This window comes from Prunus avium, chromosome 1 (genome assembly GCF_965620075.1).
Source record: "Prunus avium chromosome 1, drPruAviu1.hap1.1, whole genome shotgun sequence".
NCBI classification, from domain to species: Eukaryota; Viridiplantae; Streptophyta; class Magnoliopsida; order Rosales; family Rosaceae; genus Prunus; species Prunus avium.
In genome coordinates this window covers 42,830,664-42,845,464 of record NC_142284.1, presented here as the reverse complement: position 1 = coordinate 42,845,464, position 14,801 = coordinate 42,830,664, and the positions used below count along the sequence as shown (strand labels likewise).

General features: G+C 39.7%; 2 protein-coding genes, 1 long non-coding RNA gene and 1 pseudogene across 4 annotated transcripts; 1 reads left to right on the top strand and 3 right to left on the bottom strand.

The window, feature by feature from the left end:
• Window positions 1-275: 275 nt before the first annotated feature.
• On the bottom strand, window positions 276-1,871 carry LOC110757720 (uncharacterized). Its single transcript, XM_021959420.2, has 2 exons — window positions 1,475-1,871; window positions 276-1,368 (listed from the first exon to the last, which is right to left on the bottom strand). The coding sequence occupies exons 1-2, from the start codon at window positions 1,765-1,767 to the stop codon at window positions 477-479; spliced, it is 1,185 nt and encodes a 394-aa protein (XP_021815112.1). The 5' UTR covers window positions 1,768-1,871; the 3' UTR covers window positions 276-476.
• Window positions 1,872-2,153: 282 nt separating this feature from the next.
• Window positions 2,154-3,697, bottom strand: LOC110757719 (uncharacterized; annotated as a pseudogene). Its single transcript, XR_015833057.1, has 2 exons — window positions 3,405-3,697; window positions 2,154-3,293 (listed from the first exon to the last, which is right to left on the bottom strand). The product of XR_015833057.1 is annotated as an uncharacterized LOC110757719 (transcript).
• Window positions 3,698-11,077: 7,380 nt separating this feature from the next.
• On the top strand, window positions 11,078-14,330 carry LOC110757749 (uncharacterized). Its single transcript, XR_002526844.2, has 2 exons — window positions 11,078-12,483; window positions 12,581-14,330. It is a non-coding gene; the product is annotated as an uncharacterized LOC110757749 (long non-coding RNA).
• On the bottom strand, window positions 12,792-14,494 carry LOC110757748 (uncharacterized). Its single transcript, XM_021959460.2, has 2 exons — window positions 14,016-14,494; window positions 12,792-13,904 (listed from the first exon to the last, which is right to left on the bottom strand). The coding sequence occupies exons 1-2, from the start codon at window positions 14,393-14,395 to the stop codon at window positions 13,016-13,018; spliced, it is 1,269 nt and encodes a 422-aa protein (XP_021815152.1). The 5' UTR covers window positions 14,396-14,494; the 3' UTR covers window positions 12,792-13,015.
• Between the last annotated feature and the right edge of the window lie 307 nt (window positions 14,495-14,801).

Below are 14,801 nucleotides of genomic sequence, written 5' to 3'. Positions count from 1 at the left end.
TCTCATTATCCCTCCCAAGGGATTTGTTTGATTACTCCACATTGTAGACCCATTATTACCAGTCACCTATCCAAAATATAATGTCATTAAGTTGAGAATATAAACCTCAATCCTTTTAGTTTTTATTATTAAGTATATGAAAAATAAAATGTCTTAATGACTGATTCGATCATTTGACTAACGTTAACTTCTTGAAATACATTGTTAGTTCATCTTTAACCATCTAAGTTTTCGAGATTTGTAGTTATCAAACGTAAATGGTGATTGCAAGAAGTAAACCTTCAATCATCTTGCTAGTTTACAAATGGCAATGTATGGCTTTCTATAAACTCTCTTTTTCTAAATTGAAGTGATAAGTAATTCAAGTATATATTCTAGACTAGTCATTATATCATCAAAGAGGTAACATTGAACCAGTGGCATCCCATGTACATGGGATATAGATGAAATCTTGGAAAATGTAGTAGAAAGTTTTATCATTCCCATTTGCTCCTAATCTGGTGTGTGTGCTTGAAATCATATGTGAGTAGTGCAAGGCTTCCATTCACAGACATTCTCTTCAACACAAACCTCTCTACCAACACATAGCAACCAAATCTCTTCCACATGCCTCCTGTCCCTCCAAACTCCTCCACCCTCTCCACTCTCACTTGCCTTTCATCTCCACCAACCCATCCAACTCTCTCTTGCTCCCATTTCATTCTCTCCACAACTTTCATGCTCAACCCTACACTTGTTTCTCCTCCCACACCATCAAAACTCTTAAACCACATGAACCCATCACCACTCACATTTCTTTCATCCCAAATACCTTCACTTCCACCAACAAAAACCACCTCTCTTTGAGCAAAAGCATCCACAAACACAGTACCATTATTTTTCCCCTCAACCTTTTCGTTAACACTATCGAAAATCTTTTCCCATCTTTGCTCAAGTCTAATTTCATAGAACATGCATTTTTTCATTTGGTCCTTCAGCCTCACCCCTCCTTCCTTGACAAACATGAAAGGACAATACCACTTGCCTACAAACACAGCTTCAGAGCAATCATGTGATAATGGAAAATCGAACCCCGGAAGGCTTGCTCGTAGTGAAGAGTTGAGCCCTGGGGCTTCACCCAGTTGGTAATCATAAGGTGTGCGCCTGGTCACAATCCACCCTTTTGTCCTCAAGAATTTAGGAGGAAACCCATCTGGAGCAACAGACTTGGCAGTAAAACTACCCTTGTAGTAGTTATCCCCAGTAAGTATCTCAACTTGCTGATATATGTCTGATGGATCCAACGGTTTTGGATTAACATCTCGAACAGATCGTCTGTTGAAGAAGCCAATCCCCATGTCCTCTTCCCTTGAATTTGTGCATGCTTCCCTGCAAATTAAGTACAGTATTTTTCTGTGTGACCCAGTAGAGCGAAAATAAATCATATGAATAATTTATATAAGATGCATATATATATATATATATATATATATACCCTTTATGCCTCCCTCTCCGGTGGATCACATGGTATCTGTTGGAAGACAAGGGCTGATCGAGCACTGGAATGAATGCAACTGGGTCGTCATCTGAGCCATATCCAACTGTTAGATCCTCATTCTGAGGGAAAGGCGTGTCTCTAACCCGGTTATCAATGCATCCACAACATGATACCTCATCGGATTCTTCATCATGGAGCACAAGATAACCAGAATTTGGCCCCTCTGGGGGTGGTAAGGACAGTGACTCAGGTGACCTTCTATACATAGACAGAGGCCTTGTCACATACATTTTGTTGGGTGTTACTTGTTGCCAAAGGAATTAGAAGACAGTGAATGAGAAAAGGAAGAGCAGCTCACTTTCAATTTGCTTGATGAAAATTTGATTTCAGTGATTTTTTATTTATAGCATTTCCTTGTGTTTCATGACTTCAAACATTTGAGAACGTACGTTAACTCCTGATGGAGATTTTTCCACTATTAATTATGCCTTAATCTTATATTTTGTCCTTCCTGCTCAAAGCAAAGCCAAGTCAGAATTTGTAGCATATACCAGGAAGGTTCGCACATTTCCTTATCACCCTACACTAGCAAGCTCTACAAGCTTAATGTCTCAATGTCTTTTAGTAATAAGCAGCATCTGTTTGGAAAGGTGCATTAAGTCTTCAAGTTTGATGTTTGTTTGTGGATAAATTTTTGAGAGTTTAGGTTACACTAATTGCAAAGAACTAAAAGTTGAAGATATTATAATGAGCACACTTATACATCAAATCTATACTCATTACAATGAAAATTACTTTGCTAATCTGATTAATCAGCTGATCTTCAACTTCTTGTGGGCAGCTTCTTGAAAGTTCCAATCAAATTAAAATGTAGAGGTAGATGCTAGTGGAATGAGAACGCAAATGAGAATGGCAATGACAAAGTTTAAGTTTCTGTCATTCCCATTTGCTCCTAATCTGGTGTGTGTGCTTGAAATCATATGTGAGTAGTGCTAAGCTTCCATTCATTGACATTCTCTTCAACACAAACCACTCTACCAACACATAACAACCAAATCTCTTCCACCTGCCTCCTGTCCCCCCAAAATCTTCTACTCTCTCCACTCTCACTCGTCTTTCATTCCCATCAACTCATCCAACTCTTTCTTGTTCCCATTTCATTCTCTCTACAACTTTCATGCTCAATCCCACACTTGTTTCTCCTCCCACACCATCAAAACTCTTAAACAACATGAACCCTTCACCACTCACATTTCTTTCATCCCAAATAGCCTCACTTCCACCAAAAAAAACCACCTCTCTTTGAACAAAAGCATCCACAAACACAGCACCTTTATTTTTTCCTTCAACATTTTCGTTAACGCTATCGAAAATCTTTTCCCATCTTTGCTCAAGTCTAATTTCATAGAACATGCATTTTGTCATTTGGTCCTTCAGCCTCACCCCTCCTTCCTTGACAAACATGAAAGGACAATACCACTTACCAACAAACACAGCTTCATGTGATAGTGGAAAATCAAACCCCGGAAGCCTTGCTCGTACTGAGGAGTTGAGTCCTGAGGCTTCACCCAATCGGTAATGACGGGGTGTGTGCATGGTCACAGCCCACCCTTTTCTCCTCAAGAAGGAAGGAGGAAACCCATCTGGATCAACAGACTTGGCAACAAAGAAACCCTTACGACCCTCCCTAGGAACGATCTCAACTTGCTGGTGTACATCTGATGGTTCCAGTGGTTTTGGTTTAGCATCTGGAACATTGGTACAACCGCAACAGTCAATCTCCATGTCCTCTTCCCTTGAGTTTGTGCACGCTTCCCTGCAAATTAAACTCAACACCGCTATTAAACTGTATAGGGAACATTTCAGTGTGACAGTAACAGCGCCGCGTGAAAATTAATCATATGAATATTTATAAATTTATGCTTACCCTTTATGGTTCCCTCTCCGAAGTATCACATGGTATCTATTGGAAGATAAGGGCTGATTAAGCACTGGGATGAATGCAACTTCGTCTTCATCCGAGCCATATCCAACTGTTAGATCCTTGTTCTGAGGGAAAGGCAGGTCTTTAACCCAGTCATCACCACATCAGCAACATGTTATCTCCACCGATTCGTCGTCATGGAGAACAAGATAACCAAAATTTGGCCCTTCCGGTGGTGGCAACAACAGTGACTGAGGAGACCTTCTATACACAGACACAGGCTTTGTCACATACATTTTGGTGGGGGGTTACTTGTTACCAAAGGAATTAGTGACTGAGAGTATTTATAAACTGTTGGTGTAGCTTAAAATTTTAGTCAACATTATTAGAGTTCATTTTCTTGTCCGGCTCTTAAAATACTTCAAATGTCATTGTTTTACTCTTAAATAAATCAAATCAAATTCCATTGCTCCTTTTTAGACACACAATAATACAAGCAGCAAAGATAAGTCGGAATTTGTAGAACCTACCAGGAAAGGTTCATGCATTTCTCAATCACCAAAATGTCTTTTTTAAGCTTAATGTCTGTCTGTTGGGGGGTGTATGTTATTACTCATCTCTACAATGACAAATTTTAACTTATAATTTAATATAATCAGTTAAACTTATAACTTCTTGTGGACAGCTAAGCTTGAAAATTCCAACCAAGCTAATGAAATACATATCCAAAAAACAATTATTTGATAAAAGAAAAATACAGGGCCAAGCTGATCTGTCCCACCTAGGATGCTTAATTGAGGATTGTAAAACACTTTTGGCCAGACAAGAGAGTGTCTGTTTGAGGTATACGGAGAGGAATGCTAATGGGGTTGCAATTCGCTTGGCTCGCTATACTTTGTACTCCCAGAGAGTGGCGGAATGGGTTACTGATCCACTAGATTTCCTATAGGATGTTTTGTTCATTGATGCTATGTAATTTATTTCTAGTTGTGTACTTCTTCGGCATGTGTGGTACTCTTTCCTACTCCAGGGTTTTTCCCATGTGATTTTCTCTGGGAAGGTTTTAACGAGGGAAGGTTTTAACGAGGCCACACATAACATGCCCATTATTCCCACTTTCTAATGGAATGAAAACTACCTATTAAAAAAATTATAAATAAATTAATTTATTTATTCCAATTGATGAATTACAACTATGCCAATCTCCATGGATCATTGGGGACTAATTATAGGTTCATGAAGTCAAACTTCTAAGAACACAAACTCCTACGTTCATAGTTAATCTAATTCTAATTTTAAAAAATTGTTCTGTTCTGATAATATTAGAGTTAATTTTCTTATGTTGCCAGTGTCAACAACGTGTCAACAGGGTGGCGTTACTTGTTGCCAAAGGAATTATGGTGAATAAGAAAACGATGAACAGCTCACTTTCGATTTGATTCAAGAGATATATTATTTATTTATAGCATTTCCTTGTGTCTCATGACTTCAAACATTTGAGAACGTTCGTAAACTCCTAGGTTCATAACTAATACTCATTTTAAAATTAATAAACTGATGGAGATTTTTCTCCTGTTATTAATCTTATCTTGACACCGGCTCAAAGAATTTCAAATGTCCTTGTACCACATTGTTTTAGTCATGCAAACAAAGCTAAGTCAGAATTTGCAGCATAGACCAGGAAGGAGTAATTAATTTGCTTGATTGCAAGGAGTATTAATTTAATTATAGGGTTCATGAATTCAAACTTCTAAGAACGCACGTAAACTCTTCTAGATTCGAAGTTAATCTAATTATAATTTAGAAAATTGTCCTTGTGCTGAGGACCAAGTATTGTCCGGCTTTGTTAATCTTAACCCATAGGCCAAGTATTGTCCGGCTTAAATACTTCCAAATTTGTCATTGTTGTACTCTAAAATAAATCAAATCAAATCAAATTTCACTGGCTTTTTGTACAACCTACCAGGAAGGTTCACGGCACGCATTACTCAATCACCATAAGCTGAAAAGGCCTTTTTTTAAGCTTAAAGTCTGTGTCTGAGATTGAATTCAAACATCATAGGGATATAGATTAAAACTTTAATAGTTTGATTAATCGGTTAACCTGGTCCTACTCATTTCATCTTTTGGTGTTCCCTCCTTAATGAACATGAAGCGACAATACCACTTCCCCACAACCACGGGGTTCGAGCTTGTACGCAATAATGGGAAGTCAAAATCTGGAATAGTGCAGTGTCAAGACCTGGTGCTTCACCTAAATCGGAGTCACGAGGAGTTGAGGTATATATTTCCCACCCTTTTCTTCCAAAGGCTCCTTGCAGCACCAGTGCTCCAAAAAGATCAAGAAAGACCAACAAATTCTGCATTAACAAGGAACCAGAAGCACCCAAAGTCAAAGGGCCTTACCGCTCAACATTCACCCGGCCAAAGAAGGCCACAACACCTTCAAAAACCCACATGATCTCACAACACCTAAAAAAGGAAGATTCACCATGACTACATGTCCTTGGTGGGGTGGGGGGAGGGGGAGGGGGGGGGGGGAGAGAGATGTGAGCCCGGTTTATTAGCCGAAAGAGAGGTGGCCCCCGGAACCAAAGAGGATTAAAGGTTGAAATTGTGAAGTTTTTGTTTCTTTTTTAGTTATTAAAAGTGAACACTAATGTATAGGTTAAGTCAATGGACATGTGTCAAAAAATTAGATAGTGCTTATAAGTCATTTTACAAAGGGGTAAAATTTTGAAAATAAGGTGGGTGGGAGATAGGACAAGGGTGGAAATAGCAACACTCTTTCTCAAATAGATAACCTGCTTGGAATCTTCAAGTTTAACGTTTGTAATAGCGGAGAAATTTTCGAATGTTACGGTCATTCTAATTGCCAAGAACTAAAATTGAACACGTTATGATGAGGACACTTTTACATCACATCTATACTTCTTTGCAATGAAAATTTACTTTACTAATTTGATTAATCAGCTGATCTTCAACTTCTTGTTTGCAGTTAATCTTGAAAGTTCCAATCAATCTGAAATAATGTAGCAGTAGATGCTAGTAGAATGCGAATGGCAATGACAAAAAGTTTCCATTTCTTTCATTCCCATTTGCTCCTAATTTGGTGGGTGTGCTTGAAACATACGTGAGTAGTGCTAAGTGTGGGAGCAAATTTCCTCCCACGGGAATATTCGGTTGACAGATTCCTTTGTCTTCTCCACCTCTCTTTCTCCCTGCAAAATGAATAGCAATAAGAGGACCACACCCGGGGGGTGTTGGCCAAAGGCCCTCCGATGCATAAGTCAGTTCAATCGATCTATAGAGAAACGATAGCTAAAATAGGGTACGGAAATATGTATGTGTGGTGAAAACCGGGTGGCTGGAGCCGTGAGTGGTGGCCGGAGCCTTGTGTAAAAGGGAGAGAGAGAGAGAGTGGCGGCTAAGGTTTGTGAGAAATAATTTCTGCAGAGATTTGATAGTAATTTTAGACGTACCTCAACCCTTGTGTGTGGCCATCAGGGTAGCAATCAAATCAATACCTAATTTAATTAGGTAACTCCTCCATTAATTGAGAATATTCGTAGGAATCAAATCAATCCTCAACCTAATTAGGTAACATTCTATTTAATTGGGTAATCCCCAATTACATTGAATAATTCCCAATTAGGTCAAATAATCCCCAAATTGAAAGAATTATTTGACCTAGGGTTATGAATTAATTCGGTTCCCACACTAAGCTTCCATTCATTGACATTCTCTTTGTTGTGAATTGGCTCACCATAGATGTAGAAGAAGAAAGAAGGTGAAAGGAATCTCAAGCAAGGGATGAAAGGCTACTGCACACCCACAGCCAGCATAGTTTACAAGGAGCAGTGGATTTACCCTAGCTGCTGGATACATAAGGTATGTGTATAACTTCACAATCAATTACAAGTAACTACATAATCAAGATCCATATAATTAGTCACTTTCCTGTGTTAGCTCCAGTGGTCGCCTTTAACTTATCACACGCCGCCCCCCTCCCCCACCAAGCTAAGCGGGAGAGGAACAACTCGAAGCTTGGAGATCAAGGAGGAGAACGAGGCAATGACAACCCCTTAGTGAAGACATTAGCAATTTGATCATGTGAGGCCACAAAACCAACATGTAAGGCTTGAGCAACAACCTGTTCACGAACATAATGATAGTCCACCTCAACATGACGCGTCCGAGCATGGAAAACGGGATTAGAAGCAAGAGAAATGGAGCTAATATTATCACACCAAAGTTGAGGAGGAGACAAAGGTTGACGCAAGTCAGCAAACAAAGAACGAAACCAGGATAAAGCAGCAACTGTGTAGGCAAGTTGAGGGTATTCGGTCTTTGTACTTGAGCGAGAAACACCACGCTATCTCTTGGAGCTCCAAGAAACCAATTTGAACCCAAATAAATGCAATACCCACCAGTGGATTTACGATCATCAGGATCACCAGCATAATTAGCATCAGAAAGGGCCGTCAAAGCCATAGGGCATAAGTGGACTTTAAATAATAGAGGATCTGTTTGACAACAATTCTATGAAGAGTGGTAGGACTATGCATAAACTGACAGATTTGGTTAACATCAAAAGCAATATCCGGGTGTGTCAAGGTAAGGTACTGAAGGGCCCCAACAACACTGTGGTACTAAGAGACATCCGAGAAAGGTTCACTGTCCAAAAGGCTAAGACATCGACCAGAGATAGCAAGTGTAGACACAGGCTTGCATTCAACCATATTAATCTTCTTGAGTAAATCTAAAATATATTTAAACTGAGACAAATGAAAACCAGTAGAAGTACGAGTCACCTCCATGCCCAGAAAATAATTGAGGGGACCCAAGTCCTTCATAGAGAACAACCTGCCCAAACTAGCAATGAAAGAGGCAATACTAGCATCATTATTGCCAGTAACCAGAATCTCATCAACATAAATCAACAGATAAATGAAAATTGAGGCATCAGTAAATATAAAGAGAGAAGAATTAGCTTTTGAGGCAACAAAACCCAATGTCAGCAAATGAGAAGAAAAACATTGAAACCATGCATGCGAAGCCTCTTTAAGGCCATACAAGGATTTGTTAAGGCGGCAAACATAATCAGGTTTCTGAGGATCAATAAAACCAGAAGGCTGAAGCATATACACCTCCTCTGTCAAAGAACCATGCAGAAAAGCATTTTGAACATCCAATTGACGAATAGACCAGTAAAATGAACACCCAAAGCAATAACAAGACGAATGGTAGAGTGATTGACCACATAACTGAATGTCTCACCATAATCAATACCTACCTATTGGTGAAATCCATTAGCAACAATGCGAGCTTTATAGCACTCGATAGTATCGTATAATCGGCATTTGATGCGGAAAACCCATTTGTTTGGAAGAACATTAATCTAAGAGTGATATGGGACCAAGGTCCAAGTCCCAATGCGTTGCAAGGTAATACACTCCTCAGCCATCGCTTGACGCCACTCAGGGAACTTCTGTGTGTGATTGTAACAAGAAGGACCAACAGATAAGTTATTAACATCAGAAACAAGTGCATACTTGGGATTGGGTTTCCAGAAGCCATCCATGGCCCGAGTTACCATTCTGGGAGGAGGGGTACTTACCAAAGTTAGAGGAGAAGAAGTACCAGGTGGCGCATTAGAGGAAGAGGCGGAATCTATAGCCGGATGGGAAAGAGAACTAGGCGGGGTGGCAAAGGGAGAGGGGAAGGTACAAATAGCACGGGCAGGATTACGAGTATATGTGAGTGTCGAGGCAGGAGATGTGGAAGGAAGAAAGGACTTCCACCAAAATATGCGTCATTTCACAATTTTCATAGTGCCATTTTACAAAATTTGACATACTTATACAAACATTGAAATCTTCAATTGCCAGAAATTGAAATAATGAAAATCTAAATTCTGTCATTTTAGAATTTTATGTAATTTTCAATTCCGTCATTTTAGAATTTTAGATTTCTTATGTTTACTCTAAGAGGAGACGGTTGTGAAGGACAAGATCTGGTCTTTGATATCTCAAAATGAGCCTTCACTTGTACCAATATCCATGGTAGTATTATTCAAAGGCTTGCTGGTTTTTAGAAAATATATTTTCTTGGAGTTTCTAAGTCTTTGGTTTCTGAGATAATCTGTATTAATCCAGGTTGCTGGGACTTGTGGAAAAGCTTTACTTGAGGGTGGCAGTGATCGCTGCGTGAGCTTGTTCGGAAACTTGGTGAAAGAGTGCTTCCTTTGATCATCCTAATTTTATCCCAAGGGCTGGCCTTAACTCTCATCTTGGTACTGTTATTCCTGCTTTACTTTCTCCATTTAATTAAGACACCCAAACGATTTCACAAATGACTTAATAAATAGAAATTAATTATTTTATGGACTTTAAAAAAAAAAATTTCAATTAAAATATAATTACTAATTAAAGTATTTCAAAAAGGCTAAGATATTACTTAATTACATATATTAAATTAAAGAAGTTGGCCAAAAGACAAAAGTGAAGAAACTAATTATATATTTTTTAAATTAAAACAAAAAAAAAAAAAAAAACCCTCTCTCGACGAAAGTTCGTCGGTAGATGTCTATGCTGGCGAAATTTTATGGGTTAAATTTTTTTTAAAAAAAAATGGTATAGCCGAGCAGCTATACTATTATATTACTATAAATAAATAAAAACCCGCCCTGCACCTAGGCGCAACGTGTCAAACAAGGAGAGGGGTATCATCAATATAAAGAGGAATCGAGGACATGGAGACCGGGGAATCCTTTGCCGAAGTAAGATCATCTTTAAAGGGGAAGGATAGTTCATCAAACACAACATGACTGGATAAAAACATACGACTAGTGGACAAATCTAAACACTGATAACCACGTTGATTCAAAACATAACCAAGGAAAAGACACTTTGTGGACCTAAGTTTAAGTTTATTTTGATTGTATGGTCAAAAATAAAGAAAGCAAACACAAGCAAACGTTTTTAAAAACTCATAATTCAGGTTCACGATGAAATAAACACTGATAAGGAGAAACCAAGCCCAAAATGCAAGAAGGCAATCTATTAATAAGATAGACAATAATGTGAAAAGCCTCAGCCCAATAGGAAAGAGGCATGGAAGCATGGGCTAACATAGTTAGCCCAGTTTCAACAATGTGTCTATGTTTTCGTTCCGCGAGTCCATTTTGTTCAAGATGATGAGGGCATGAAAAATGATGAAAAATGTCATGTTGAGACAAAAAAGTATGAAATTGCTTATTAATTACTCAACCCACCATCAATTTGAAATGATTTCATCCAAAGGACCAGAAGTCTCTGAAGAAGATAATTCAAATGGCAATTTATGACTCTTTCCTAAAGGAAACGAATGACACAACGAAGAACTAACTTTGCCACTGAGTGGCAATTTATTTTGTGACATCAAATGCTAAAAAATAAACAACGAGGAATGACCAAGTCGGGAGTGCCAAAGAGCACCACTGACACGAACATCAAGAAAGACAATTGGAGCACTAGAGTTGTGGGTTGATGAACTAATCGAGAATGGATAGAGGCCATTCTTACTTGGTCCCTGGAAAAGGATCCTCCCGGTGTCCAAATCTTGCACACGAAATCATCAACACAAAACTGATTAATAGACAAAATATTAGAAGAGGCATGAGGAAAAAAAAGAGTGTTAGGTAAAGTATATGTAGAATCAGGTGTTCCTCCAAGAACGTCGTTAATATGTTCTCCTCCATGATAATCACAATGATTGGTAAGCTGGCCCAAATCAGGGGTAACATGGGCATTGGTACCCGAATCTGCTAGCCAAGGTTGCATTGTAGATGAGTTAGCCTGTTTGCGATGCCCAATAGTGGTGTAGGCGGTCAATTAAGCTGGACGCCCACGATTGTCAAAAAAGGGTATGGGAACCTGAGTGGGACAGTCAATAGCTTTATGCCCAAATCCACGACACTGAAAACACTGCAACTTCAGACATGTATCAATCGCAAGAAAGGCTCCAAGAACACCGGCGCCACCAAACTGAGAAGGGGAAGAAGAACCGCGGCTGAAACCACCATCGTTGCCGGTGCGATTGAAACCACCGCCACTATGGTTAGACCCACCTAATCGCAGTTGCCCAGAATTACAGTTGCCGCCACCACCTGAAGATTCCCAAGAAAAGGTTCGACTGCCACCACCACCATTCAACCACGGCTATCACGAGAGGCAACCAAAACCGTAGCACCAGTATCAAGAGGAAGCTTTGACGCTTGCAGTCATCATTCAGCACGCAAAAGCAAGGCTTCAAGACCAAGATAATCAATCCAATGTTCATGAGAAAGTGCGCCAGTAACTGGGGTCTCATACATAGGACCAGCTGTTGCAAGGATGTGATTAATCAATTCCTTATCTGAAATGGGATCGCCGGCAAGTGCAAGGTTCTGAGTAATGGAGTTCAACGTGTCGAGCCAATCAGTGATAGACAAGTCACCACGCGGCACGCACTGTCTTCATCAATTCTTGGCGCAACTCGAAGAGGCGAGACTCAAAGGGGGAGGCAAAACGACACTCAAGCTCGACCCATGTCTGACGAGCCAAGGTGTTGAGCGCAACAGGAGAAAGAGCAGAGGGAGAGGAGAGAGAACCTGTTGATCTTGTTGTATCCAAAGCTCATACAATGGGTTGGAAATCAAATCATTCTTGTCGGCGCTGGAGTCCGTGTTCGGCTCATGAGGAAGGAATTCCAAAGGGGGGAGGGAAGTTCCATCAACAAACTTAAATAGGTTGCAGCTGCGCAAGAGAGGAACCATTTGCGCCAACCACACAGGGTAGTGGCTTCGTTCCAATTTGATAGAGAGAGCGGAAGGGAAAGTCGGGTCAGAGAGGGCAGGGGAGGAAGAAGAAGAAGCAGCCATAGGATCGGAAGAATAAATAAATAAATAAAAATGTCCTTTAGACATAGGCTTTCTATACCATGAAAGGAATCTTAAGCAAGGGGTCAAAGGCTGCTGCACAATCACAGCCAGCATGCTTATATTGCAATATATATAGTTTACAAGGAGCAATGGATTTACCCTAGCTGCTAGATACATAAGGTAAGTGTATAACTTTACAATCAATTACAAGTAATTACATAATCAAGATCCCTATCATTAGTCAATTTCATGTGTTAATGTTAGTGGCCTCCTTTAGCTTATCAAAGGGAACTAAGGCGTCGCAAGATGGAGCAGCGAAGGAAGGAGAAGAAGTCATAAACAGATGGAGCAGCTACTGATCGGTTTTGGCCAAGAGCTCAAGTTCTTATGTCTTTTAGTGATAAGCAGCATCTGTTTGGAAAGGTGAATTAAGTCTTCAAGTTTGATGTTTGTTTGTGGATAATTTTTAAGTCTTAAGGTTACACTAATTGCGAAGAACTAAAAATTATTGAAGATACTATAATGGGCACACTTGTACATCACATCTATACTCTTTACAATGAAAATTTACTTTGCTAATCTGATTAAACAAATGATCTTCAACTTCTTGTGGGCAGCTTCTTGAAAGTTCCAATCAAATTAAAATGTAGAGGTAGATGCCAGTGGAATGAGAACGCGATTGAGAATGGCAACGACAAAGTTTAAGTTTCTGTCATTCCCATTTGCTCCTAATCTGGTGTGTGTGCTTGAAATCATTAGTTAGGACTGCTAAGCTTCCATTCATTGACATTCTCTTCAACACAAACCTCTCTACCAACACATAACAACCAAATCTCTTCCACCTGCCTCCTGTCCCCCCAAACTCTTCTACTCTCTCCACTCTCACTCGTCTTTCATTCCCACCAACCCATCCAACTCTTTCTTGTTCCCATTTCATTCTCTCTACAACTTTCATGCTCAATCCCACACTTGTTTCTCCTCCCACACCATCAAAACTCTTAAACAACATGAACCCTTCACCACTCACATTTCTTTCATCCCAAATAGCCTCACTTCCACCAATAAAAACCACCTCTCTTTGAACAAAGACATCCACAAACACAGCACCTTTATTTTTTCCTTCAACATTTTCGTTAACGCTATCAAAAATCTTTTCCCATCTTTGCTCAAGTCTAATTTCATAGAACATGCATTTTTTCATTTGGTCCTTCAGCTTCACCCCACCTTCCTTGATAAACATGAAAGGACAATACCACTTACCAACAAACACAGCTACAGAGCAGTCATGTGATAGTGGAAAATCGAACCCTGGAAGGCTTGCTCGTAGTGAAGAGTTAAGTCCTGAGGCTTCACCCAATCGGTAATGACGGGGTGTGTGCATGGTCACAGTCCACCATTTTCTCCTCAAGAAGGAAGGAGGAAACCCATCTGGATCAACAGACTTGGCAACAAAGCAACCCCTGTCACGCTCCCTAGGAACGATCTCAACTTGCTGATTTACGTCTGATGGTTCCAGTGGTTTTGGTTTAGCATCTGGAACATTTGTACAGCCGCAACAGACAATCTCCATGTCCTCTTCCCTTGAGTTTGTGCACGCTTCCCTGCAAATTAAACTCAACGCCACTATTAAACTTTATATAGAACATTTCAGTGTAACAGTAACACCGCCGCGTGAAAATTAATGGTATGAATATTTATATATTTATGCTTACCCCTTATGGTTCCCTCTCCGAAGTATCACATGGTATCTATTGGAAGATAAGGGCTGACTAAGCACTGGGATGAATGTAACTTCGTCATCATCTGAGCCATATCCAACTGTTAGATCCTTGTTCTGAGGGAAAGGCAGGTCTTTAACCCGGTCATCAGCGCATCCGCAACATGTCATCTCCACCGATTCGTCGTCATGGAGAACAAGATAACCAGAATTTGGCCCTTCCGGTGGTGGCAACGACAGTGACTGAGGAGACCTTCTATACAAAGACAGAGGCTTTGTCACATACATTTTGCTGGGGGGTTGCTTTTTTCTTCTCAACACAAAAAGGAAAGAATTTCTTATGCTTTGTAAGTTTTCTTGGAGGGTCGATCCCATCCCAGAGAAGAAGTGAACACAGATATTGACGTAGTCAATGGTTGACTATTATTTAACGTGTTGAATGTCATTAATAATTAAGTGAACAAATTGCACCACTTGGTCTGCAATTCTTGATAAGATTTGCCAGCATGTGGTTGTAAGATTTGCCCAGCATGTGGTTGTAAGATTTGCCAAGGGCTCTTGTGGGTTCTCTACAATGATAAATTTTAATTTATACTTTAATATAATCAGTTAACCTTAACTTCTTGTGGACAGCTAATCTTGAAAATTCCAACCAAGCTAATGAACACATCCAAAAAAACTTTTAATTATAATTTAGAAAATTGTTCTGTGCAGATAATATTAGAGTCAATTTTCTCGTGTTGCCAGTGTTGTTAATCTTAACCCAAGGGCCAGAATTTGT